Genomic DNA, 26784 nt, shown 5'->3' with positions numbered 1-26784 from the left:
TTCTTTGTTATCTTCTAGCGTGCGTTTTGTCATCCTGGTAGGTGAATACGTGAGATGACATTTTGATGCCATTTACTTAGTTCAAAAGTCGCCGAAAAGTTGAATGATCTGATGTACCGCGCAAGATGTAGGTTATGCGGTGCATTGGCTAGGCATCCTTTATCGACTTCGCATGGGTCTGTCTGAAGTCGACACAGTCTCCACTTGCTTTCTTTTTCACCGTCACGATAGAGAGCTATATGGTTTCGTTAAATGCTCTGTGAAACCCATTTGGAGAAGCTTGTCATCGTGCTATCTCTGTGTTCAAGAATTTTGTAGTATTGTTTGAAAGTTTAATCCCAACACCAACGCATCCACCAATCCTAGTATATTTAAACTCATGGTTATTTGTTTGTTGTAGAATTTAGCCTTCACATCGAGCTGCATCTTCAGTCTACCAATCTAAATTCATTGCTAAGAATGTCCGCCAGTTTGATTTTGATTTTTTTGCTTCCAACAGAACTACTGCTCCCCTTCGATTACCTTGCCAGTTAGTTTGGAATGATAGCACCGTGTGATCTCCGCTCGCCTCTCTGCGGCTGAAATCCCTGTCCATTTCCAGATCGTTGGCTGCACTCGACGCTCCTGACATCCACTTGGCAGCATACCTAGTAAAATAACATCCCCAAATCCAGTGTCCGTTCCCACTACACTTTGGACAGGCCTTCTCTCCTATCGGCCTTCATTTATTGTCGAAGCTCAAAATTGTCACTAGGTTGTCCATTTCGGCATATACTAATGTGATGCTTGAGACGGCTTTGTCGTGGTATGCTGCTTCCAGCTCGACCCAGATATTAAATAGTTGGGGTTCGTTTTCCTTCTCTAAACAATACTCCGACAATGTCTTGCTCATGTCCGACCTACATATTCAGATTAAAATTAAGCCCCTCTGCGACATGGGCAGAGGACTTTATTCTTGAGGCGGTAAATTCACTTTTTTCCCATTCCGCTTCTTTTGCTGGATGGGTGAGTATATTGTGTGTTCGTTCCACCATTTTTATATGACGTGACAGACCCATAGACCAGTGGAAAGCTCAGAATTAAATGGACAGTAGTGGGTTTATTTTCGTTCTCTTTATTGCAGCGGGTGTGTGGTTCGGTTGCCGACGCGTTCTCGTGAGGACGCTCTCACGCCTTGGAATCGCAGAGTGGTCGTACATGTGGCTTAGGGAAGCGTCACTATTGTCAGACTACCGTGAACTAGTCTTCGGCTCTCTAGGGCAATGCCTTTCGGAACCGCTTGACCGCTTGTTTCTTGCTCTGTCCTGGACGGTCTCACTAAGGTTCCGCACAGTTCGCGCTGACAGTCAATGATAACGTCAGGAAGCTGCCTAGCAGTTCACTTCGCTTTACGCCTAGAACAGTCAATCGTTCAACTCTAACCTTACCTTATTCCTTGTCATTCGGCGCTATTCGAGACGTTGCTGATGACGGCGCAGCTTCTGACAACATGACTTGTTGTTGTTGGCTTTGTTTTTACTTAAATGATCTTGATGAATTGACCATTTAATAAAGCCGCCAGTGCTCTGCGGCTATATATAGGGCACCCGGGAACCGTTATTTCCCTTTTGCACACGGCCCGCTGGTGCTCTCCACTCCAAGTCCAAGGTTCATGGATCCCGTTTGACCATATTGTCTTCGACCCCAGTTTACTCCTGGAGACCTACGTCTTGGCGCCCTATGTTTGATTAATCTGTGGCATGTGGCACACATGAGCGCCGTCCCGCTGCTGAGATGAGGTACTTATTTTTTCGGTCCAAAGTGCACACTTACTCGTTGCGATGTTTCACCCTTTGCCGATATATCCATTATTTTCTTGGAAGTGGCACACCTCTGTTTAGGTCAATCAATAGGTATTGACAAGCTGAACATTAACATAACATAAAAAAAATATATAAACTTTCTCTTCTCGACTCACGACTCATGTTGTACATATAAGTGCCGACGCCCCGCTTCTGAGTAGTGGCACTTTTTCTTATAGTCCAAAGTCTTCGGCAGAGTCCAAAGTTTGGTGCGTTCGGTTATTTTCTTTTGCACTCGGAACCTTCACTTTTGGCTTCGTAGTCTTATCTGTCTTTCTCCTAACTCTATTTTTACAAATTTTCGTTCTCCAAACTCTCTTTCTTCAAACTTACATTTTCCAAACTCTCATCTTCCGTCTTTTCAGTCTCAGTCTTTTCGCCATGCCTTTACTACCCTCTTATTCGCCGTGTACCTAGGAGCCGGCTGCATTTTGTTGGGAGTTACTCAACTCCTCAAAATCCCTCCTTTCTTTAGAAAACAAAGGAACTCGTTCCTCCTCTGGAGTGGCGTTGCCACCTGCTCATTGGAGAGTTTCACTCCTTACCGATGTATCCAGATCTTTTTTTGGTCAATCGATAGGCATTGGGAAGCCAACATAAGTTAGTTAAAATATTTTTTTCTAACATGCAAACTGTAAGCGCTAAAATTTTTGACATTTATTTGAGCGATAGAGGATGAGTGCCATGTTCCGGTAATAAACTTGCGAATTGTATGAGTCCAAATATAAAATATTTTATGATTTGTATACTCTTGCAGAAGGTATAATGATTTCAGTCAGAAGTTTGCAATGCAGTGAAGGACGTTTCCGACCCCATAAAGTATATATATTCTTGATCAACGTCACTAGACGAGTCGATCTAGCCATGCCCGTCTGTCCGTCCGTTTCTACGCAAACTGGTCTCTCAGTTTTAAAGCTATCGGGCTGAAACTCTCCTAAATGTCTTTCTTCTTTATCAGGTTCCGATCGCTCCTAAGAAAGCTTTATGATATAGTCTTCCGATTTTGATAAAATGTAATTCGAAACTCAGAACCAAATAAAAAATGTTTAATCAGAGCTTAGAAGGTTATATGTTAAGAAACAACGAAGATATAATTTTTTCATATTATTTTACCACTAATTTTTCGATCGTTCATATGGGAGCTATATGATATAATCGTCCGATTTTACTAAAATTTAATTCGAAATTCAGATCTAATTAAAAATGTTATTTCCAAGCCTAGAAGGTTAAATGTTAGGTCCGACAGCTAGACCATTTTCTTTTCCTTTAATGAAGACTATAACGAAATCATATTCGTTTAGTTGAATTTTCATTTCCGTAGCTTTAAATTGGTTTCTTTCGAGCCGCTTTGTCTAACAAAAAAAAATCGATGGTTTTTAAATTAACCTCACCAGTTAGATCGCGGCTTGACCTTGTACTCTCTCTTTCTACTCCGTCACATTGCGTTTTCGAGTGTATCGACTTGGCATTCTTATCCAATTCCATTTTCCGGTTTTGGTCGAGTCGTTGTTACAAGTCTAATTGCTAGATAGATTCCACAAAGATTAGTTCCAATAATGAAATCTCATTTAATTCAATTCAAAGAGATGCATTTCTTAAAGCGCGGTGTTGCTTGTGCGGTCCGTACACGACTTCCATTTCCGACCTTTTATTGGAATGTCTTTTTTTCTTATCTTTATTCTAAGGCTAGGCTTATACATGTAGGTTACAAATAGTGACACTTGTATATGTGATTATATATTTGACATATATTGAGGGTAAACTGTACCAATAAAGTAACATCGATTAAGCATAACTAAATCAGCAACACATTGTTGCAGTACTCAAACAAAACCTTTTCGAGGTGATCGCACTCTTACGAGCTATGCTAAGTCAGCGCCCACGCGCTGACCACGTGTAACATATACAGACTCTCTCTCCCGGTTAAGTTTATAAGACAAAATATGTATGTATAAAGCCGCTTCGCTGCTGGCGTAACCGGCAGCGCAGCTAAAATATATTGAAAAAAAATAAATAAAAAGTCAAACGGCACATACATACGTGCCAGTGCAATTTTTCAATTTTATTAAATGTGCCAAACACTACAGACGATAACGTAGTAACAAATCGCCGCAAAATATAAGCCTGCAAATTGCATATCTGCTAAGATAGGCAATATATTATAATTTTCGTTTATTTTAGGTACTAAGAACTTTAAGAAGAAGCGGTAAAGGTATTAAAAGTTAAATTAAAATAGTTTAATCTATCGAAACCTACTTACTTCATTTGTGATAAAGGGATTCAAACAGACGTCACTTAGTCTGACTTCGTAAGTGTAGGATCCGGCAGCAAGATGCTAAACCAGCATCAACGCTTTTCAGGAGAGCGGCATTGAGAAAGCATTTTAAAAAGTATAATTGTGCCTGTAAATTTATGGAAGTGTTGCGGTGTTACATTGGCAACGAGGTACACTAAATAGAACTTAAATTAAAATTGCTAAAGATAATCATAACCACTATAAATTTGAGAGTGAAAGAAAAAAATTTGTTTAAGCGAACCCGTTATTCCTCCTTCGCTCAGTTCCGTTTTTTTTTCAGTTGGGTTGAGAGGATGAGAACACGGATAAGGGGAAGACGAGGGAGTGCTAAACGAAGCGATCGGGATATTCAACAAAGGTTGAATAAACGAATAAAGATTTATCTGACAGTGGTCAGAGGCAGAGTGCCAAACCAAACAAAAAAAAATTTTAAAAAAGGAAGGAGATAAATAAAAAACAAGAAATGATACCTTTGTAGTTATAGAATATAATCAATTTTAGTAACACAATGTGAAATTTTTAAGGGTTGTCGCTGACTTCAGTGATATAAAAAAAAATTATGTCATTCTTTTTTTCAAACCATTTTTTTTACATCTATATGTTAGAGTAGTCTGATTTTTATTAAATTGAATTCGAAATTCTTAAAATATAAAAAATTATATTCCCAATATTATATTATTACTATTACTATTATTTTCTTTCATATTATTTTCCCACCAATTTTCCGATCGTTCCTATGACAGCTATATGATATACTCGTCCGATTTTGATAAAATTTAATTCGAAATTCAGAACTAATTAAAACTTGTTATTTCCAAGCTTAGAAGGTTATATGTTTAAAAACACCAAAGATATAATTTTTTCATATTTTCCGACAAATTATCCGATCGTTTCTATTGCAGCTATAAGATATTATCGTCCAATTTTGATAAAATTTAATTCGAAATTCAAAACCATTTGAAAATTGTTATTTCCAAGCGTAGAAGGTTACAGTCAGCACAACATTTATTAGGACACTCTCTATAAGCAAGTATAATGCTTTATTTATTTAAACTTTCGTAATTTTAGCAACTTTTTTTCTACTTATCATGGAAACAGCTATTTTCTTTATACATTTATATTAAATAATATTTTTTTGTATTACACACGAAAATAAGGAAAGGAAAGCGAAAAAACTGTTCAAAATGCTGCACAAAAATTATTCGGACATTTCTTATTTTTCGACTTATATTTTTGAATGCAACGGTAATCGCCGACTCCTTTTGGTACTTTTCTTGGAATTAGTTGAGATCAGGCTTCGGTGCGCTTTCCTTCTGTTTTTCGGTTAATTTCGGCGCGTCTCTTGATAAGATTAGACAAAATGGGCAGAGATCAAGATTTATCGCTAGATTTCCGAAAATCTATATTAAAATTGCATTTGGAATATAAAAGTTATCGTGAAATCGGTAGAATTATTGGCAAATCACCTTCCAAAATACATAGTGTGATCAAAAAATACCTAAATACTGGAGAATTAGCTGCAAATCACGGGAATTCTGGAAGGCCCAGGATTCTAACACCACGCGAGGAACGAAAAATTCGGTAGAATGTAGAGGAAGCTACGCAAAAAAAAGTTTGCGCTCAAACCATCCGAAACTGCCTGCACAAGGCCGGATTACATGGTACAGTTGCTCGTCGAAAACCATATATTTTTGCCATCAACAAAAAAAAACGTTTGGAGTTCGCAAAACTGCATGTTAACCAGCCGGATTCGTTTTGGGAGAACGTTATTTTTATTGACGAATCAAAATTTAACATTTTCGGACACGACGGCCCTTCGAAAGTATGGAGGAACCAAATGAAGCCTTGAAAGAGAAGAACTTGATTTCAACTATTAAGCATGGTGGTGGCAATGTAATGGTTTGGGGGTGTGTAGCTGCAGGTGGAGTCGGTCAAATGGTCTTCATTGATGAAAAAATAAACAAAAATATGTACAAGGACATTTTAAGCCAAAATTTGATCCCCAGTGCATTAAAACTTGGTCTCAATCCGAAGTCATTCTTGTTCCAGCAAGACAATGACCCGAAACATTCGTCATATTTGGTGCAAGAGTGGCTGGGAGTCACTGTAAACAGCTAAAAACACCACCCCAGTCACCGGATTTAAATCCGATAAAACATATGTGGGATATTTTGGAGAAAAGAATAAGGAAGCATGTAATTTCGTCGAAGGAGTCCTTAAAAACGGCATTGATGACTGAATGGGACCAAATTGGCGCGAATGAGACCGAAAACTTGGTCAAAAGCATGAATCGACGCTTACAAGCTGTTATAGATGCTAAGAGAGGACCCACCAAGTACTAAGACCACCTAACAAAAACTAATATGTTTTTCTTCGGCATATCAATGAAGTGTTCGAATAATTTTTGTGCGTAAAATATTGACATTTTTTGTTTTTTTGAAGAAATACATTATGTTAATGCTAAAAATTTCTTCTTTTTTTTGTTAAAATAGACTGTAAGAAAGTTGGTCTCCACAATAAATTATAAAATGTTTGTTTACGTTACGTTTATGTTGAGTTATTAATGAATCAAGTTGAAAATCAGGGGTGTCCGAATAAATGTTGTGATGACTGTATATGTTAAAAAAAGCTGAGAAAAATGTAGAAAGTGTATTTATTTAGTAGGTCTTATAATACATTTTCGTCACAAAAGATTATATTAGAACTTTTATTGGTTAAATGTGCAATCGTCACTATATTTTTACATAGATAAGATGTGTTTTTGTTTGAAGCACAAATTCAGAATATAAAAACTAGAGAGCAAAAGCGAGCATGTAAACAAAAAAGAGAAGGAGAGCAAAACTGAGCAAGTGAATTTAACCCAAACTTGTTATCTGCCACAGACATGTAAAAATGAAAATGTGATATTGTTCCTTTGTCATAGAGTATAAACCCTTTAAAACTTTCTAGTAAAATGGTAATTTTCTTTTAAAATAAAATTATTTTTTTTTAAGATCAATCAAATATATATAATCAAAAACATTTGCTTAAGTCAGGATGGGTTATTACGCTTATTGGATCGTAATCGCGCCAGCCCAGTGCGTTCTTCCTCCTCGTCGCTTGTATACTGATGCATGCTGGATCCTCCAATACTTCCTACTCGTGCTGAAGATGTCGCTTGCATGAGCTCTTGGTCGGGAGCATTGCGATTTTCATAAAGTAAGACCTGCAGCGTTTCCTCGTATATTCGAGCTTCCGGAAATTCCACTTTGGTGTGCTTCCTATCTGTTGCATAAACTATGGAAGTGCAACAGACTTCCGCTACTTTCTTGCCATGTCCGTAAAATGACCAGCAGCAGATTTCACTTGGCCCAATCACGTCTTTAATAAACAAAATTCGTTCATTAAAGCGTAACGATAATTTATCGAAAAGTTCAATATTTTTTAGTAAGTTGTCATCTGAAGTACTTGTGTATGAATATTTGTTATTCTGGCGCTGTACCACAAGAATAACAGCAGGTTTTGAAGATACACTAATCAAAAGTTGTTCTTCCTTTTGGGAAGTTATTAAAGGAATGCGACAAATTGGCTTGGGTTCCTGGTGTGAAAATAGTGCTCGTTCACAAGACATAGCCAGCTCTGTAATGCAGTAGTATTTTGCCTCAGCAAGCAGTTCAGCAATTTCTTTGTTAGTTTCAGGCAGCGGAACAGCACCGTCTCTTAAAAAATTGAGTATGATACCGAAATGATTTCCACATCGGTCGATTAAAATCCATCCTAGAACGACATGTTTTATACATTTATATATATCAATATAAATATGTATATAGAACAAACCTTCCGAATCAGTCAGTACCTCCATCCGACCACTAAACATTGCGCTTAACATAGTGTCATTATTTTTAGTTAGTGTTCCAATTGTGGTATAATACAAGCGACCACCAACGTTAAGTTTCAAATACTGGGAGGAATGCCCTTTTAGTAAAACTTGGTTATCGCCCGACATGGTTTCCGACATTGCGATAAGTTCATTATTTCCCGCACTGCTTTCCTTTGGACAGCCAGTAATTGAGCTTGAAATTTTTGAAAGTTCCTTTCCACCTTTTAGTTCAGAGTCTTAGAAACGTTTTTATTTGCGTTGATTACTACCACAACGCTCATATTAGAGTTGCTTGATACCGCAATTAAAATTAATTAAATTTAAGCGTTAATAAATCAATTTTGTCAATTCAATAAATTGTTAACAAAATACGGACAATATAAGTATATTTGTTTGTTTCTTTATGCAATTTTATATTCATATTGATTATCAATATCTTAAACAGTCTTATATCCTTTTTCCACAGAGATGCAATAACAATTCCTTTAATATTAAATAATAGCATATTCTCACACAAGCTATAAGTCTGAAAAGGTTCGGGGGGTAGGGAATCAAAGTGGTTATTATTTCTGAAATTATGAGTGTACCTGCCAGATTTTCGACTTACATTAGTTTTTTTTGTGCTTAAAACTTTAAAGCGTTTTTTCCCACAACTCACGATTTTATAGTCGGCCCCCCTCGTATTTTCAAAACTTCTGCACCGAACCTTTTGAAATTTTGTACACTATTTCTGGACATATATTACAAGATAAGAATGTCGAGTATTTTTATTCTTCATAAATTTGATTTTACCATGACAAATTTTCCGACTTCTTTTCCAAACAATTGTGTTTTTCACTTCAGAGTCTTAAAAAAAAAGTAAAAATTTGAAATTTAAAAACATTTGACAGCGTTACTAACGAATGAACTTGGATTTCTTGATTTCTGATGACGCAGTACCGGAATAGGAGATGCATTTCATAAAAATTTAAGGGCAGCTGTTTGCGGCTAAGCCCTTATATTATGAAGATCGCATTTTAAACCCACTTCGACAACATTAATTACAGAAAATGTCAAAAGAAGAAATTAAAACAAACTGCAAATCGAGTTTTAGGGTACTTTGAATTCGTCCATTACACCAATTCAGTCGTTATGAATGCAGGAGCTAGTTCAGTATTTTTAAAATACTTTCTTTATGATATTAGTAGCCAAAAATATAATACATATTTAGAGATCATGTTTTTTTTTATTCAACCCGATCTCGTCATTGTATCAATTAAAGAGTCAAGCCAGAACCACGGACCTGAATGAAAAACTTAATCCTTCATTCTAGGTTTTAAAGTCCCTAGATTTCACCGTTGACACCGACAGACCGACATGGCCAGTTCGATTCGGCTAGTGATAGCCTTAATTGCCTTAAAAAATTGCCACTCCCACTCTAAGGAGCACAAACGCCTATAACGCCAAAATCTGTTAGCCGCCCACAAACCCATATAAATATTTCTGGCTTTACAGAAGAGGTTCTGACTGTTATTCTTTGTTATTTATGTAAGATTGGTAAGATAAGAATACAAAACTAATTCTAACATGCGGCGCCCTCGACATATATCGGAAAATCGAAGCTCCATGCTACCAGCCTTAGGCCAGACTGGTGTAATTCCATATTGTGGAGGTTATTGCAGGAACTTAGGTTTGTATCGGACACACTAACATAGTTCCGTACAGCACGACAAGCGACTTCTCGAGCGTTTATGATCCAAAACATTAACCGCATCAGTTATGCGTTTGTAGTCCCCAATGTGAAGATGGTGTACGTACTTGGAGTCACTTCGGCGACACTTCAGAAAGTGGAAGTGTCGCCGAAGTGGAACATTTCTTCCCGACGGGTGTCACTTTCACGATCCGAATGCGATATATTAAAAATATTAGCTTGGAAAAATTTAGTATTACCCATGAAGTTTGTTTTTTAAGATCTTTATTCAAATTGAGCGCTATTCCAACATATATTATGCTGATTCCTGGGCAGCATTTATGGTGGAAAAGGAATTTGAAACTAGGAAACTAGTTACACGAAAAATAAAAAGAAAGAAAACAAAACTTTTCAGACAAGGCATTGCAGTCAAGTGATGGATAAGTGGCTGATGTATCGAACCTAAGGCACGTTTCAAGATCTGTCTGTACCATACGTAACGGTGTCTAGATGATACTTTTGTAGAGGGTATTGAGGGGTTTATTAGTCTTACCTTGGTAAAATGTATTTTTAATTATAAAGAAACTCTTTAAAGAACTCTGAAGTCTGCCTAACGGGTTGCAGTTTGCGGATAGCGACGCTAGCCTCGCACTTTGGCCATTCACTATCAAATCCGGCTGGGAATTTCGACTTTTGGCAACGAACTAGCTGCGATACTCGGCTGGGATCCCTCTGGGGAAATTCGACAGCATCCATAAGATGTCCGGCTACGACCTCAGCCGAAGGTCCAGCCCGTGAAATTTTTCATCGCGAAAGGAGTTAGTGTTCCGAATTCACCATAACCGCCAGAGAGCTGTACTCAACAAAGCATTTTAAAGGAGCAGAAAGCATATTAAGTAACCATTACAGATAGGTCAACATTTGTAGATAACAATACGCAACCCGAATTCTGTAATTCGAGTCGATTTCTGGATCGATCAGGGCCAAAACAGTCAACGAGTTAGGAACTTTGCAGATGTGTGAAACATCGCAGTGATGTTTCTTCGGATCGTCCTGACAGAATTTCAAATGTGATTTCCAGATGGCAAATCAAGTTCAGTGGCTCAGCTGAGGACATAGCAGTTGAGGATTTTTTATTTCGCGTAAACTGTCCCACTACATAAAGTCTAAGCGAACATTTCCAATTTTTGTCGCAGTTTGTAAATTTGCTATTGCAGTGCCTGCTCTATCTTTTTACTGGCGCGTTCATTAGTCGGTAGATGACATGTGTTCGTACCAGAGTGTGGATAGGCGACTGTCCCCATGGGACAAACAGGTGTAGTTAGCACCCAGTAAAAACTACCTACGACTCCGTCTTGTTGGTTGTATGTATATTTGAACCATACGAGCAACCTTGGTTGCAAACATTCAGAAATCATTTTTATACCCGTTACTGGTATAGTAAAAAGTTATATTAGATTCGTCGGAAAGTATGTAAAAGGTAGAAGGAAGTGTTTCCGACCAAATAAGGTATATATATTCTTGGTCAGGATCACTAGCCGAGTTCTGTCCGTCTGTCTGTCCGTATGAACGCTCAGATCTCGAGAACAATAAAAGGTAGAACAAAACTTGGCATGCATATATCTGGGCTTCCTGCGCAGCGCAAGTTTCTTTCAGGGGAAATCCGCGAAAATCTGTAGCGCCTACAGTTTTTATGATAGAAACAAAATTTTAACTTGCTTCTGTTTGTCTCATCATTTTCAAACGACTGACCTAAACAAAATGTGCCACGCCCACTCTAACTTAGTGGGCGTCTCAGTCTTTTGCAATCGCGCTGGTTGGTCACTTCGGTTGTCCTCTATCCTCAGGATGGTTTTGCTGTTGTCCGGTTGGCTGTGCTTGCTGTTACCCTGCGTGGTACTCTAGTGCCGACGGCGGTTCCGCTGGATATGAATTACGATTCCAACAGTGATTCGGGTCATGAGTAACGACTATGTCCCCTCTTTTTTTTTTATAATCCTATTTTACACAAAATACATCCTTAACAAAAACCCGTTTCCCCCTTTTTTTCCTTTCCCTTTTTTTGGTAACCTCAGCGCTAACGGAGATGATTTTAACGTAGTTATCTAGCCTTTCTTCTGTTTGTTCTATATCGCATCTTTCTTCCTGCCCTTGCAGTAAATATACTTTTCTCTGTAGTTGGCTTAGCTGGTCCGACGGGTTATTGTGTTTGGCATCTTATTGCTTTGGTATCTCAATTGGATGTGTGACCACTGTTACCCGCCTTTTCTCGATTGTCGATATTATGCAACGTAATCATCGGTATCCTCGCAATGCAGTCGGCCTTAATTGTCAGGATTCCACTATTGCTGACTTGTGTATTCCTCGTTCTTCACCGCAAACTTATGTTTGCATTATCTCTTGCGTCGTAGAAGAAATCCAAGAGTTTGAAGCATCGAAGGGGTACCATATGTATAATGTATTGACCCCCTCGGGTCCACACTCGAACTTTTGTTCCGCCTGAATGGCCGACAGAGAACATTGCAATTGCTCATGTGCTGGCCATAACTTAGTTTACCTTTAATTGCAGACTACTTGTTCCTTTGACCTTCCACGGTCAATGCGAAATGCCGGTCTTCATTCTCTAGATCAGTGACTGGTGCTTACATGTGCCTAATCCTGCGTTCCATTATATCTATCAGATGCGTATTGTTAATGGATGACGTCCTCCATGTTTTGTGCATACTGAGAGTTTAGTTCTCTAAACAGTTCGTTGGCGAGATTTCCTACTGGATTCAGAGCCTCTTTCCGTTGCCGATGATGACTGAACAGTTGTTAACCATCATATAACTCGCTTGCCTCTTGTTCGAGCATATTTATTACTGTTGGACAGGATCCGCTCTGTAAGCACCAACCTGACAAGTCTTCGATACTCTTCTTAAATGCCGCTATTTCCTGCCCCAATAATCGCATTTGGAAATATATAAATAAATAATATTGCTAGAGGTTGAATCGCTCTCGTGCATTTTCCTGCTGACGTCCGGATGTTGACGACTCTAATTTACCCCCTTCCCGGTGTGTGTGCAATGGTAGCATTTTGTCTTCCCTAATCAGCACAAAGTCTCCTACGGACTCAGCCTTTTGCTTTCTTGTCCATTTTGACCGATTTTGCAGATCCTGTAAATACTCGTGACTCCGTCTTCTCCAAAAATCCTGACTGACCTTGTCTATATTTTTCCATCTTGTTACATGTCCCGATCTTACTTCCTTGTTATGAATATCGGGAGACACAGTCAGAGGTCCTCCGATCAAGAAATGTCCGGGAGTTAATGCAGCCAAATCGGGCGGGCTGGAAGAAATGGGAGTAACAGGCCGTGAGTTGAATAGCGCTTCTTCTATCGATAACACATGTTTCTAATCATTCATGTGTCAGATCTGCCATTGATACTGTGCCCCTGGTGGAATACAGTGGAGCTATGTTTAATCTAGCTCTCGTAACTCGTTCCTACCCCCAACAAAATTTGTTGCGTTGTCGCAGTAGATGCTTCTTGCGACTCCTCTCCGTCCGTTGATCCTTTTAAGAGCTGCCAAGAACGCTTGAGTTTTTAAATCCGATACAACATTCATGCCTTGGTGGCGAAGCAGCAGAAAATAGCTAAATAGACCTTGTGGCGGTTTTCCCTTGAATCTTGTTGTGTACAAAAAATGGTCTGCACTAATCTACCTTAACATCAGTTAAAAGGCCTTGAAATTTATACTCTATCTGTTGGTAATGGACTCATAACCTGACATTCGCCGTGCTCGACAACAAATAAAACAGCGTCGTACTGTTTCCGTTGCGAGTTGTTTTCCATTTATCATCCATAATTGCTGTTGAGTGTTTATTCTCAAATATGAGGCGTGTTATTTCGTGAGCAGCTGGAATCAAAATCGGCTGTTCTTCGCAAAGCCTTGGTGTCGTCCAGGAATAAGTCTAACGATCTGAAACTGCCACACATCCGCTCTTCTGCAGTTAAGAAATAGTAGGCTGGACCTCTATTCCTTGTATGTGTTGCCTTTTTCGTTATGATGCCCTCGCTCGTTGTTTTGGCGGTAATGGTCCTGACTCTTACTGGGAGTCTGGCCGGCAATTGTTGCAAAGCCGTAAAATCCAGATGTTAATCCTATTGTGACTGCTGGTGCTTGTTGCCTAACTGCGCCGTACATAATCCACCTTAAAACGGTTTCTTGGAGAATGGGATTATTTTTTTCAAATTGATAGTTTGAGGTTTTATCGATCGTGCATAAGCCTCGGCACCCATTAATAAATCTATGCGCCCTGGTTCCCCAAAATCTGGGTCTGCAAGACAACATTGCTCGGAATTTTAAGTTCTTCATCCTTGGATTCAGATGGTTAGTTTAGCATCAACTCTAGTAAGATGCAGACTTCGATTTCCATTTGAAACCTTGACGTCAAGGACGACAACACCACACCTGCTTGTGATGAGGATCCTTGCACCTGTTTTCCAACTTCATGAATACTTAGTGATGCTCTGGTGGTAAAAAGTGCAAGTCGATATGCCATTTTTCTGGACAAGAGATTTAGTTGGGACCCAGAGTCTATTATTGTATGGTAGTTTTTTCGTTGAGCGTTTTGTCTTTGTAGAGCCACATCGGTTGTAGCAAGAAACAAGTACTTTTTCGGCTGCCGTTAAAGAGACATTGCAGAGACCTTGTTGACCATTGGGCATCAGGCAGTTGGCACAGCCTGCGATCTTTGTTCTTACCTGACGACGGTTCAGGATCCATTCGTCGAAACATGTTGCACTATACTAGGCGGTGTGAACCCGTGTTTCAAATTTTACAGCTTCGACGACTGATGAATTTTACACACTAATATTATTTTCCAGGCTTTTTAAATATTAGTTCTCGTTGTTGAAGAGAAAATTTTTTTAGTCTGCATTTTTTTAGATGAAAATTCAAGAAGGTTCGCCTAACCTGACACGTAGATATTAGCGAGGAACCTCAATGTTGCAAATGAGAATTGATAATACATTCAAATGCTTTAGGTATTGCCGACAATTAAAAAATAACACTTTTATAATTTTGAGCATCCGCCTTCGCATCCGCCTTCACATCTTTTTTGTGGAGTGGAATAATAAGAGTCCTTCCAGACAGTAGGAAAAACTGATACATTAAAGTCCGATCAAGCCACCACTTATTTCGATGGTTTATCCGAATTTTTATACTTTTTAAGGGTTTGAAGCGCATTTGTAAGCCAAGGGGGCCTGTTTACCTTTGAAAGCAGCCTATGAGGAACGCCTTCATTAAAAAAAAGTATTTAACACTACATAGAATAGTTTAGTGGCACTTTCAATGTCTATACAATTGTAAAAGTCTTTCCAATTATAATGAGAAATCATAAAGTTAAGTTTATTATAGTAACATTTACGTAAACATTTTGTTTTAATTGGAGAACCTAAAGAAGAGAGGGCATCAGAGCAGGGGAGGCAAATTGTGTCAGTTCCAGACGGGTCCGAATCAAACACAAGATCTAATTGTCTTTTAAGGACTTTCGTATAAAGCTTACTTTCTGTAACTATAATTCTAAAAGGCCATCCACAAAATCTTTGGCGAATAAAGGTATGGCGACAAGTGAGTAGTAGAAGGAGACCAAGAAATATCAGGTAGACTAAGTTTACCCAAAACAACCAAAAGGTCTCTGTTAGACAGAAGGGATAAAACAGATTTGATTGTAGACAGATGGTGCTCATAAATTACTTAATCAGTCAGGTGGAATATAAGAACATTTAACAAAAACATATAAACATTGCAACAAAACCTGCACACTTAGAAATTTAATTTAATTGTAAATAAATATAAATAAGAATTCTTTCAAATCGTAGGCTAGAGGTAACGGCAGAGGCGATCGGTCCTATAAGTTTTAAAGTTATTTTACAAAACTTCAGAGTCAGATATCTCTGCTACAGACAAGTATATGTAAAAGCCAATATATCTTCAATGAATGCAGCAGTCAGCATAAAGTTTGGGTAGCTTCATATTTAGTCCCCTAACATTTTGATAAGTCAAAAATAATCTTTTTAATTTAGTTGTGGAAGGGTGTTATTTGTTTTCAGTTTCTTGCAGAAAGTAATACATTAAACACATCAGGAGGAGCTAATATTTTAAAAGACGATATCCTAAGAGGGTATGAAAGTTTCTTACGCCCCCAGCAGCAGTCTTAACCTCACTAAGCTGAGGTAGGGTCGGCACCGAACTCTTTGACTTAGCCACAGGACTTCACCCGAGATAGCTGTATCCATAGACACAGTTGTTTCATTTACCCCTGTGTTAACATGACAACATGAGACCAGAATTAAGATCAGTTAAGTCTTTGACTCTGCCAGTAAATCTGGAACATTTAACGTGCATCATCGAATCGCAGAGCCAGCGCAACAAAAGCACAATTATAAACGAGCCGCTGTACAGACTATCGGCACGTTCCCACATATTTCGGGGCCCAAGTCTGGAGTCTAAAGTCCAAAGTTAGAGAGTCACTCAATAGCAGCAAAATCCACCCACAAAAAGCTCCTAAGCTCAAAACCGAGGTATGATCGTAAATGAAGTAGGAGTCAGAGAGCGAGTTCAGATTGAGATTTGTCAATAACAAGTCGGTGTTCTTCAATCATAAAAATATTGTAACCAGTTTAAGAATAGAATTAAATAAATTTTTTTATATAATATTTATAATATATAGAGTTTTTTGTAAATTAACATCGAATAATAATAATAATTTATAATAATATTATATCAGTGTTAATATGTTCCCGATAAATGTGCAGCCTATTATTATTTATTTATTTCATTAAAGTCAGCAAATATCTGCTAGCATAAACATAGTACCCGTGTCACATCAAGCGTTTGTTTCATTCAAGTATACAGATCATTCAGTGAATAATAAAGAGTACATAGGAGACAAAAACCTTTTTTGCTTTACTAATTATTGTGGGATAATACAAATTTACTTTATTTTGGGAATAGTTAAAAACTTTAATAAAGGAATTGTTTCTTTATATAACGTATATCCTTTCAAAACCCAACCTATTTGCGGAACCACGCTATGTACGACTTCTATGCTTTACGATTTGCTGAACTCTTTCTCTACAGCGTCGTTTTTTTATACTCGATGCTTTTTAAAGAAAGACTCGATATTCCTAATGTACTCGATTAATAGTATTGGATAACAAAATAATAAACGCACTGTAGGAGAGCATTTCAAATTCTAAACAAGGTACTCTTAGGCTGCAAGGGTGATACACTAATACTAAATCCCCCTATCCTATATGATGCCAATGTGATCAATGAAGTTTAAGTTTTGGTTGAATAAGACTCGAAGATCTGTAGAGGAAATAATGCGTTCAAGATCACTCGAACCAATAGAAGAGCTTGTGTGAAAGAGATTCTTCCGATAACTTGGGAATCGGACTCACAATATCACAATAGTTTTAAATATCTGATTTATTCCCTTTTTATATGAAATGGATTCCTTGCGAACTTCAGCGTAATAAGAGTGTAGAAGAGAAAGACAACTCGATTTTTTGAAGATTTCAAAAAAATGAGGGAGAGGGGTATGGGTAGGATGAAGAGGTATCCTAAATAATAAATGAGTACGAGGAGAATTTGGCAAATAAGTTCGCAATATTGAAATCGCAACAGGCGGATGCAGTATTAAAGAAAAACAAGATGGAAATTGTTGTGATTTTTGTTTCGAAACAACAAAAGTATAGAACTGTTTAGGTTTAATTTGGAATTCGATTCTACAACGGTTACGGAAACTATTGCAGCATGTGGAATTATTGATTAACAAATTAGGGCGAGCAATTGGATACCTTCAATATTCAGCTATCAGTCCGATTCTCTCAAATTGCTTAAACAGTTTGAACGTGGAATTTCAAGGAAAGAGAGTTTATGAGTGAATTAAGACGCGTTTGCAGAGGGAAATGTCGGGATCAACATATCGAAAGCTAAATATAGTATACCATTAAACTGTTCTACGATGAACTATGAAGGATCAGTTAATTTTGAATAAATTTTCTATTTATTTCTGTGAACTTATCTCTACCAAAACAACGGAAGAATGCTGATTCGGTTTTGGAACATGGCAGTACTATAACTGATACCTGTAAAGTAACCTCAAATGTGGGATAGTACGCGTTTTCAGGATTTGAGAGAAGACGAGTTACGCATGCAATTGCAAACATTGAGGAAAAAATAAGGTCTGAAACTTTACCAGAGCAGACTGAGTTTAGTAGATCTAAAGAATGATCATCGGTATTGATCTTACCGTGAACAAACTCAACGTCCGTTGGAGGAACGAGAAAATTTGGATAAGTTGAGGGCATCCAGGAAATGGCCTTAAGGTTAAAGTCGCCCATAACAATACGATTATCGTTCTTGCCAATGAATACTTTGTTTTTGAGCCAAATACTGAAGGTAAAGGCTAGTATCAGCAGGGGAATAATCGTAAACCTGAATCTAAAGAGCAACAAACTCTAACGTGGCTCTGAGGCCCGTGAACCCAACGATTAAGCTTAAACAATGACATGTTCAGGACATTTAGAAAGATTGAGAGCCCTATTAAGGTGAACCTCAGGAATTCAAATTTCAAACGAAGGTATTTCACGTCTCTGCTCAAACTGTTGAATAAATACTCCATATAAGGTTAATAGCGATAATCCCGTGTTGGCATTTAGAGGCGTCCAAATAGGTCAGAGCCATTTGCAGCAGCTGCATTAGCTGAAAACAATCGCATAAAGTCGAGCCACGTTTAGCCAAAGTCTTCAATTGTATTTAAAGGTGCTTTGCATAAGAAAAGAAGACGACATGTAGTAACTTTTTAAAATTAATTCGAAATTCTTAAGAACAAAAAAATGATATTCCAAATATTATAAAAAAAATATTTCAAAAAACACCAAAGCTATAATTTGTTTCTTATTATTTTCCCACCCAATTTCCTGTCCTTCCTATGACAGCTTTTGATTACAGTCGTCCGATTTTGATAAAATTTAATACGAAATTAAGAACTAATTATACAATTTTATTTTCAACCTAAGGAGGTCATATGTTAAAAAACGCCAAAAATATATTTATATCCTTGCAGAGGGTATAATGATTTCAGTCAGAAATTTGCAACGCAGTAAAGGAAACGTTTCCGACCCCATAAAGTATATTTATTCTTAATCAGCGTTACTAGAAGAGTCGATCTAATCCGTCTGTCCGTCCGTCTGTTCGTCTGTCCATCCGTCTGTTCGTCTGTCCGCCCGTTTCTATGCAAATTAGTCTCTCAGTTTTAAAACTATCGGGCTGAAATTTTCCCAAAAGTCTTCTCTCTATAGCAGGTAGTATATAAGCCGGATCGGAGAACTATAACTTATAGCTCCCATATGAACTATCGGGGAAAAAATTAAAAAAAATTATATCTTTGGTGTTTTTTAACATATAAATTTCTAAGCTTGGGTATAACATTTTTAAATTAGTTCTGAATTTCAAATTAAATTTTATCAAAATCGGACGACTATATCCTATAGCTGTCATAGGAACGATCGGGAAAAAAGTTATTTACTAAAGTTGATTATTTCTTATAACTGCAAGGGTATACAAACTTCGGCAGGCCGAAGTTAACTTCTTTTCTTTATTTTTAATAATTTATGGTATGGGAGTTTAATAGTCCGAGCCGGCTAGTTCCGACTCAACTGCAATAGAAAGAAGACTTTTGGGAAAGTTTCAGACGAATAGCTTTAAACTGAGAGAGAGCATACTAGTTGCGTAGAAACGGCCGGACGGACAGATGATGACAGACAGACGGACATGGCTAGATCGACTCCTCTAGTGATGCTGATCCAAAAAAAAACAAGGAAGAACAGTATAATCGAGTGCCTCGACTACGAGATACCCGTTGCTCAAATTACCTTCAAAAAAGAGAAATGGAGATATATAAGCAGTAAAGCCATATTTTAGGGCGCCACCTACCGGATTTTTCAGTAGGTGTTATGTAGGCGGCAGACAGATTTAAGCGTTAAAGCCGTTTGTGGACGTGACCCTTTTTTTAGGTCAGTCGATAGGTATTGATAAGACAAACACATTTCAGTTAAAATTTTCTATCATAGAAACTGTAGGGACTACAGATATTCGCGGATTTTGGGTGTTAGAGTGGGTGTGGCACCCTGCCGGAACAAACTTGCCCTGCGCAGGAAACCCAGGAATATACATGCTGTTTTAGCTATTATAGTTTCCGAGATCTCAGCGTTCATGCGGACAGACAGAAAGACAGACGGACAGAAGCTATGGCTAGATCGCCTGGGCTAGTGATCCTGATCAAGAATATATATACTTTATGGGATCGGAAACGCTTCCTTCTACCTGTAACAAACCTTCCGACGAATCTAATATATCCTTCTACTCTACCAGTAACGGGTATAACAAGGAAGAACGCTATAGTCTCGACTCAGTTACTCAGTATAAGAAAGAAAAGGGAAATTGAGATATATAAGAAGCAAGCGATATTGTTTAGCGCGACCTACCCGGTTTTTGAATATATGCTAATGTGGGTGGGTATTTGGCTAATTTTGGGCGTTAGCGTAAGCGTGTCAAACTTCTTTAAGGTCAATGGACAAGTACCAACACATTTCAGTTAAAGTTTTGTTTCTAGCATAAAAGCTGCATGCGCGAATTGTGGGTGTTAGAGGGACATGTCACCCTGCTGAAAAAAACTTGCGCTGCGCAGGAAGCTTAAGAATCTGAATGCCAAGACCGATTCCTCTAGCTTTTATAGTTTCTAAGATATCTTGTCATGCTAACAAACGGACATGGCTAGATTGGTTCGGCCTAATCAAGAATATATATACTTTATGGAAGTTATAATAAACAATGAAAACTATGCCCCGCAAAACATCAAACACGCATTTAAAGGCGTCTTATACCAAATTTTCAGATTCTAACTACCATTCTACATTGATATATAAAATGTATAAAGTTTTTTAGAATCCAAAAAGCAATGACTAAGAAAATGGAAAAATGTGAGATTTTAAGTAATAGAACAGTCATATAAAAAAAAGAGATTCCGAGTCAATAAATCAAAATGAGACTGAATGAAAATTTAACTTGATCAACCTTAAATAACATAACGTTTGGGGGTAACCAAAGAAAACCTCGCGAAATTAGAAGTACCATTTCCCTTACTCCCTTTATCACATTTTTTTGAGTAACGATGAAACTTTTTTTTTTTGTGGAATCTCATACCTTTCAATTAGTTGTCAGATCTTATGTAGTACGCTCACACACCGGGTAAACAATGTACCACTTATATCACTGCAACATAGTGGCATTTGTTTATGTCCAAATATTACGAGCACTTCACTGCGGAGTAATTTGACCCACACAACAATGTAATGAACATCCTATGTTATGAACATCCTGCTCTGAAGCGGCACACATACATTAATATAAATATTTAGATACATTTTATTTTAGATAAGCGTTGGCCGTGGTGCTGCTCGCCAACTGTGTGAATTTTTTTTTTAATTTATAAGAGCTATATATAAAGGAAAGCCAACACCAGCCTGTGCAATGACCAGAACCGGCGCCGCCTGAGACAAAAAGGCCCGGACAACGAAAAATACAATACGAAGAAAAAATTGTTTAAAAATGAGCCTGAGTACAAAAGGAAAAAAAAAACAAATACAAAAACTAGCAGCAGAACCAGAAAAAGTGGGGAAGGACTACACCAACGCAGGAGGCATATAAGTGCGGAAGGCAATCCGCCCTCTGCACCATCGTGGGAGGCACCTGCTCCTGTCTAGCAAGGGGACGCACCAAGCCTACAAGAGACCCTAGAGTTGTTCCCAACAATAGACCTCGCCGGAGGAGTCCAGCAAACCCATCCACAAACGGAAAAGAAGTGGAAAAAGGGTAAAACTCCTGCAACAAAGAAGAATACTAAAGAACTACAGGAATATTGGAATATTCTAAACTTCTAACCCGAGCCGATGAGCGAAAGCTCTGCTCGAAAAATACTAACCACTGTTAGGCTATATACTAACAACATATAACTGATAACTTAATACCGCAATAACAGTTTAAACCGATGAAAAATCAACATTGAAAGAGCCAACTGGCGTCGATCACACAGAGTCAGATGAGTTCAACGCGAAAATAAAGAAAGAAAATGTAAATAATCTTAGTATCCCAGACGTTTTATTATCAAACGTAGATAATACAACACACTCAGACTCAACCTCAAGCGCAAGCATAAGAATAACAACTTTAAAATGGCACAAACAAATATTGACTACATTAACACTGCATCAAAGCTTATACCAGTTTACGATGGTAAAGCAGAAATCTTTACCAGTTTCATTGATGCATTACATATAATAGAGTCAATTGTAACGAACTGATTTCTTTGGTTTCTGCTCGCTACGGTATTCGTTCGGCTAGCTCAGTAGATTGTGTGTTCGTCCCACCAAATTTATATAAACGTGACCGCCCAGTAGTTCAGTGAAAAAGCGCAGAATTCTCAAGTTCGGAGTGGGTTTATTGCGGGTATAACTGCAGTCGGCTCTATGATTTGCTTGTCTCGCTGTCTCCGGCGGTGTGGGTTGTCTTGTCGCTCCTCGAAGATCCTTAACCGCTGATTGCTCCTGACGTGGCTGGCTCGGTGACTGCTCGGCCACGATTCAGACTCGCTATGGGGTCAGCCGTGCGGGCTTAGGGAAGCGTCACCGTTCTCAGACTAGGGTGAACAGACTGACGAGCTCTCCAGGATCACTCCTCTCGATATCCGACCGCCTGTCCCTTGCTCTGTCCCCGATGGTCCCACGGGCTTCCGCTCAGATCGTGCGGACAGTCAAGGCAGAACGCCAGGAAGCTGCCTCACTTTTCACTTCGCTTCTGTGCCTCGTGTAAACGAATGTTCCACCCTAGCCTCACCCTGCCGCGTACTGACCGTGCCGTTCATGCGGGCTCGATCCACCTTGCGTGGCCATTGCGGTGTGGTGTCCTGCTTGCTGGTGGCGATGTCCTGCGCACTGCTCCTGACGGGTGGCTGTAGGTCTGGACTTCTGTGCTGGGTTCGAGGGCATACGCCGATCCGGGACTTCTCTCCCTTCTGGCTCGTGACTCTCGGTGTTCTGTTGCTCCGCTCCGGGACTTCTCTCTCTTCTGGCTCGCTACTCTACGGGTTCTGTTGCGCCGCTCCGGGACTTCTCTCCCTTCTGGCTCGCTACTCTAGGGGTTCTGTTACGCCGCTCCGGGACTTCTCTCCCTTCTGGCTTGCTACTCTCGATTTCAAATCTAAGTCTAGTAGACCCTCCAGGCGTAATGCCAGGACTTAGTCGGCAGGACAGAACAGAATTTAGCCGTGTGGTGCCTCCTTAGACCTTAGCCACCTGTGTCTCAGTTCGTTTGACTGCTTGCTGTCGACTGACTGATCTCGACTGAATGCTCTCGACTGAATGATCTCGACTGAATGATCGCTCTTGACTGACTGATCTCGACTGAATGATACCGACTGAATGATTTTGTTGCATGCGCCCTGCGGGTTTATATAGGGCCTCTGGGAACCGTTATTTCCCTTTTGCACACGGCCCCCCAGAACTCTCCACACCGGGTCAAAGTCCATGGCTCCTGTTTGACTCTCTTGTCCTTGACGCACTGCCTCCCGCCGTCGTCCAGCCTGATGCTGCCGTCCCGCTAATCCCGGAGACGCATACGGCATGTTGGTGTGCCGCACCGCTGCTGAGATGTGGCACCTTCTTTCCAAAGTCCAAAGTCCGGCGGCGTCCCGTTACTCCTTTTTGCACACGGCACTCTCGCTCCGCCCGCCAAGTCTTCGCTCTCTCCTTCTCCATTGTTGGTCTCCAAACTATCTTGGTCTCCGAACCCTCTTGCTCTCCAAAATCTCTCGCTCTCCAAATTCCCTTGTCTCCAAACTCTCTTCCTCTCCAAACTCTCACGTTCTCCGTCCTCGATCTCCAAACTCTCTCGTTCTCCGTCCTCGATCTCCAAACTCTCTCGTTCTCCGTCCTCGATCTCCAAACTCTCTCGTTCTCCGTCCTCGCTCTTCGCCGCGCCGGCACTACGCGAATTCGCCGCGTACCTGGTGAGCGGCCGGACATCTGCTGATGGGATTTGTGTGGAGTTAATCAACTCCTCACAATAAAAGGCGAACACGAAAACCTAGCTGTCTCTAAAATAAAATCAAAGCTAAAGGGTGTAGACAGGCTTTAGAAAGTGCGTACATAAGAGACGATTTAACACTAGAACTAGCTAGAAGTTATTCGTCACAGCACGCAAGAAAAGCAATGACTTAAAACTGCACGATTGATAAGGTAACACTTAACATGCAAGCCGACAATTTCAAATGAATAACGCCGTTTCAAAGTTTGTAAACAGTTGCACAGAAGCAACTGGGCAACTAAACTCGGTCCTTTACTACACTAATTATATCGTAGTAACAATTATAGTTACTACAACAATACCAACCATAACAATGGTCACGACAACTACAGATGAAACTCAAGGGCCATGGCAACTCGAACAGAGGCTACAATAACAATAATGTAAGAGTGGCCAATGACACTTTGGGAAACTCCCAAACCCCTTTAAATTCTCAACAGTAGAGAACGTAACAGTTCATACTATTAATCTCAGCCAGAATATATTCGTCACATTCACCCATAGTAGCCGATAATCGTGGCTACCAGAGAAGAACTTTAATTTTTGATAGACACAGGTGCCGAAATATCTATAGTAAAAAAATGACGATATATTTCAAAACATACAAGATAATAACATAAGAGACAAGAATAAGCCAAGAAATTACTAAATCCGAAGGCTTAACATCAATTGAAATACAAACTACCACGAACATAATTCCACACGATTTTCATATCGTAGACTTACACTAAGACCTCCCTTGTGATGGCATTTTAGGAATTGATTTCATTAAAAAAATACAACTGTCAACTAGACTTTAAGCCATCTGAAGATTGGCTTATAATAAGACCAAACAATTTAAAATTTCCAATTTATGATCCAATAGCATACAGTTCTGGCGATAACTCAATTCTTTTGCCAGCAAGATCACAAGTCATTAGAAAAATAAAATTAAATTCAAAAGAGGACAGTGTATTAATTCCAAATCAAGAAATTGAGCATGGAATTTATGTTGCAAGTACCATAGCTACAACTTGCTTTTATAAGACTTCTGAATACAACAGGCGAAGATAAAGAGGTCATTGCGAATAATTTAGCACTTTTAAACTACGAAGTAGTCGAAGGATGCAAAGAAACTAGATAAATGTCTGTATTATCCCAATTGTCAAAAAATGTTCCCCAACAATTAAAATCACAACTCTCAAACTAAAAAATATAGTCAGGATTAGAAACAGAACGAATTAGCGAATAATTTCTACAAACAACGCCGTGGGAAAATATCTTTGAACACGTTTCAATTGATAATTTCAAGAAAATGGACAATAAAACATTAAAATCATTGATAATTGTGCTTCTCAACCCGTTGACCCTAATAAATTCTGAAAAAGAAAAAGAAGCTATTATGTCTACATACCATGATAAACCAATTCAAGGAGGTCATACTGGCATTACAAAAACTTTGGCCAAGGTCAAAAGACATTACTTTTGGAAACGTATGACTCGATATATTAAAGAGTACATACGAAAATGTCAAAAAGCGAAAATAACCATGCATACAAAGACACCATTAACCATTACTGAAACACCACAAACACCTTTCGACCGATAATCGTGGACACGATCGGTCCACTGCCTAAGTCTGAACAAGGGAATGAATACACAGTTACTTTAATCTCCGATCCAACAAAATACCTTGTAGCAATACCAATTCCAAATAAAAGTACAAAAACAATAGCCAAAGCTATATTTGAAGATTTTATTCTGAAGTACGGTCCAATAAAGATGTTCATTACGGACATGGGAACAGAATATAAAAATTCAATAATTGAAGATTTATGTAAGAATGTAAATATCAAAAACATAAATTCTAATGCACAGCATCACCAGACTGTCGAAACAGTGGAGCGTATCCACAGAACACTTAACAAGTTCATACGGTCATATATCTCAGTTGATAAAACAGATTGGGATGTATGGCTACAATACTTCGTATACTGCTTTAACACAACCCCCTCAATGGTACCTGATTATTATCCATACGAATAGTATTTGGGAAAACTTTAAACATACCAAACCATTTCAATAGCATAGATAGAATAGAACCATTATATAATAAAGAAGATTATGCTAAAGAATCTTAATTTAGATTAGAACAGGCACATAAAAAACCAGAATAATGCTAGAAACTAGTAAACAAAAACAAAAAGATAAATACGTCAAAAAAAGCTTAGATTTTTAATTAAAAATAGGATAGGATATTAAACAAAAAATTAAGTTAACGAAGTTTGTATACCCTTGCAGCTTTAGTAAATAATTTGTTTCTCGATCGTTCCTATGACAGCTATATGATATAGTCGTCCGATTTTGATAAAATTTAATTCAAAATTCTAAACCAATTAAAAAATGTTATTTCCAGGCTTACAAGGTTATATGTTAAAAAACACCGAAGATATAATTTTTTCATATTATTTTACCACTAACTTTTTGATTTATCCTATGGCAGCCATATGATATATTCGTCCGATTTTGAGAAAATTTTATTTGAAATTCAGATTAAAAAATGATATTTCCAACCTTAGAAGGTTATATGCTAAATAACACCGAAATTATATACATATATTCTTACCCCGCTAGTTCCCATGGGAGCTATAAGATATAGATGTCCGATCCAGCTGGTTCCGACTTATATACTACCTGCAATAAAAAGAAGACTTATGGGAAAGTTTCAGCCCGATAGCTTTAAAACTGAGAGACTAGTTTGCGTAGAAACAGACGGACAGACGGACGGACAGTCGGACGGACGGACAGTCGGACGGACGGACAGTCGGACGGACGGACAGACGGACATGGCTAGATCGACTCGTCTAGTGACGCTGATCAAGAAAATATATATACTTTATGGGATCGGAAATGTCTCATTCACTGCGTTGCAAACTTCTGACTGAAA

At 38.7% G+C, this 26784-nt stretch overlaps 1 protein-coding gene across 1 annotated transcript; it reads right to left on the bottom strand.

Moving 5' to 3' along the window:
- Positions 1–6774: 6774 nt before the first annotated feature.
- LOC108023826 (BTB/POZ domain-containing adapter for CUL3-mediated RhoA degradation protein 3) lies at positions 6775–8402 on the bottom strand. The gene is made up of 2 exons (XM_017093475.3): positions 7954–8402; positions 6775–7893 (listed from the first exon to the last, which is right to left on the bottom strand). Exons 1-2 carry the CDS (start codon positions 8132–8134, stop codon positions 7169–7171), a joined length of 906 nt encoding a protein of 301 aa, XP_016948964.1. The 5' UTR covers positions 8135–8402; the 3' UTR covers positions 6775–7168.
- Between the last annotated feature and the right edge of the window lie 18382 nt (positions 8403–26784).

Source organism: Drosophila biarmipes, unplaced genomic scaffold, assembly GCF_025231255.1.
Source record: "Drosophila biarmipes strain raj3 unplaced genomic scaffold, RU_DBia_V1.1 ptg000007l, whole genome shotgun sequence".
NCBI classification, from domain to species: domain Eukaryota; kingdom Metazoa; phylum Arthropoda; class Insecta; order Diptera; family Drosophilidae; genus Drosophila; species Drosophila biarmipes.
This window is presented reverse-complemented; position numbering and strand designations above follow the sequence as displayed.

Bases quoted from the DNA above. Each gene is read 5' to 3' on its own strand.
- LOC108023826 (XM_017093475.3), bottom strand. From the start codon at position 8,134: ATGTCGGAAACCATGTCGGGCGATAACCAAGTTTTACTAAAAGGGCAT. The intron at 7,894-7,953 runs GTTTGTTCTATA...ATGTCGTTCTAG, and splicing joins GGTACTGACTGATTCGGAAG to GATGGATTTTAATCGACCGA.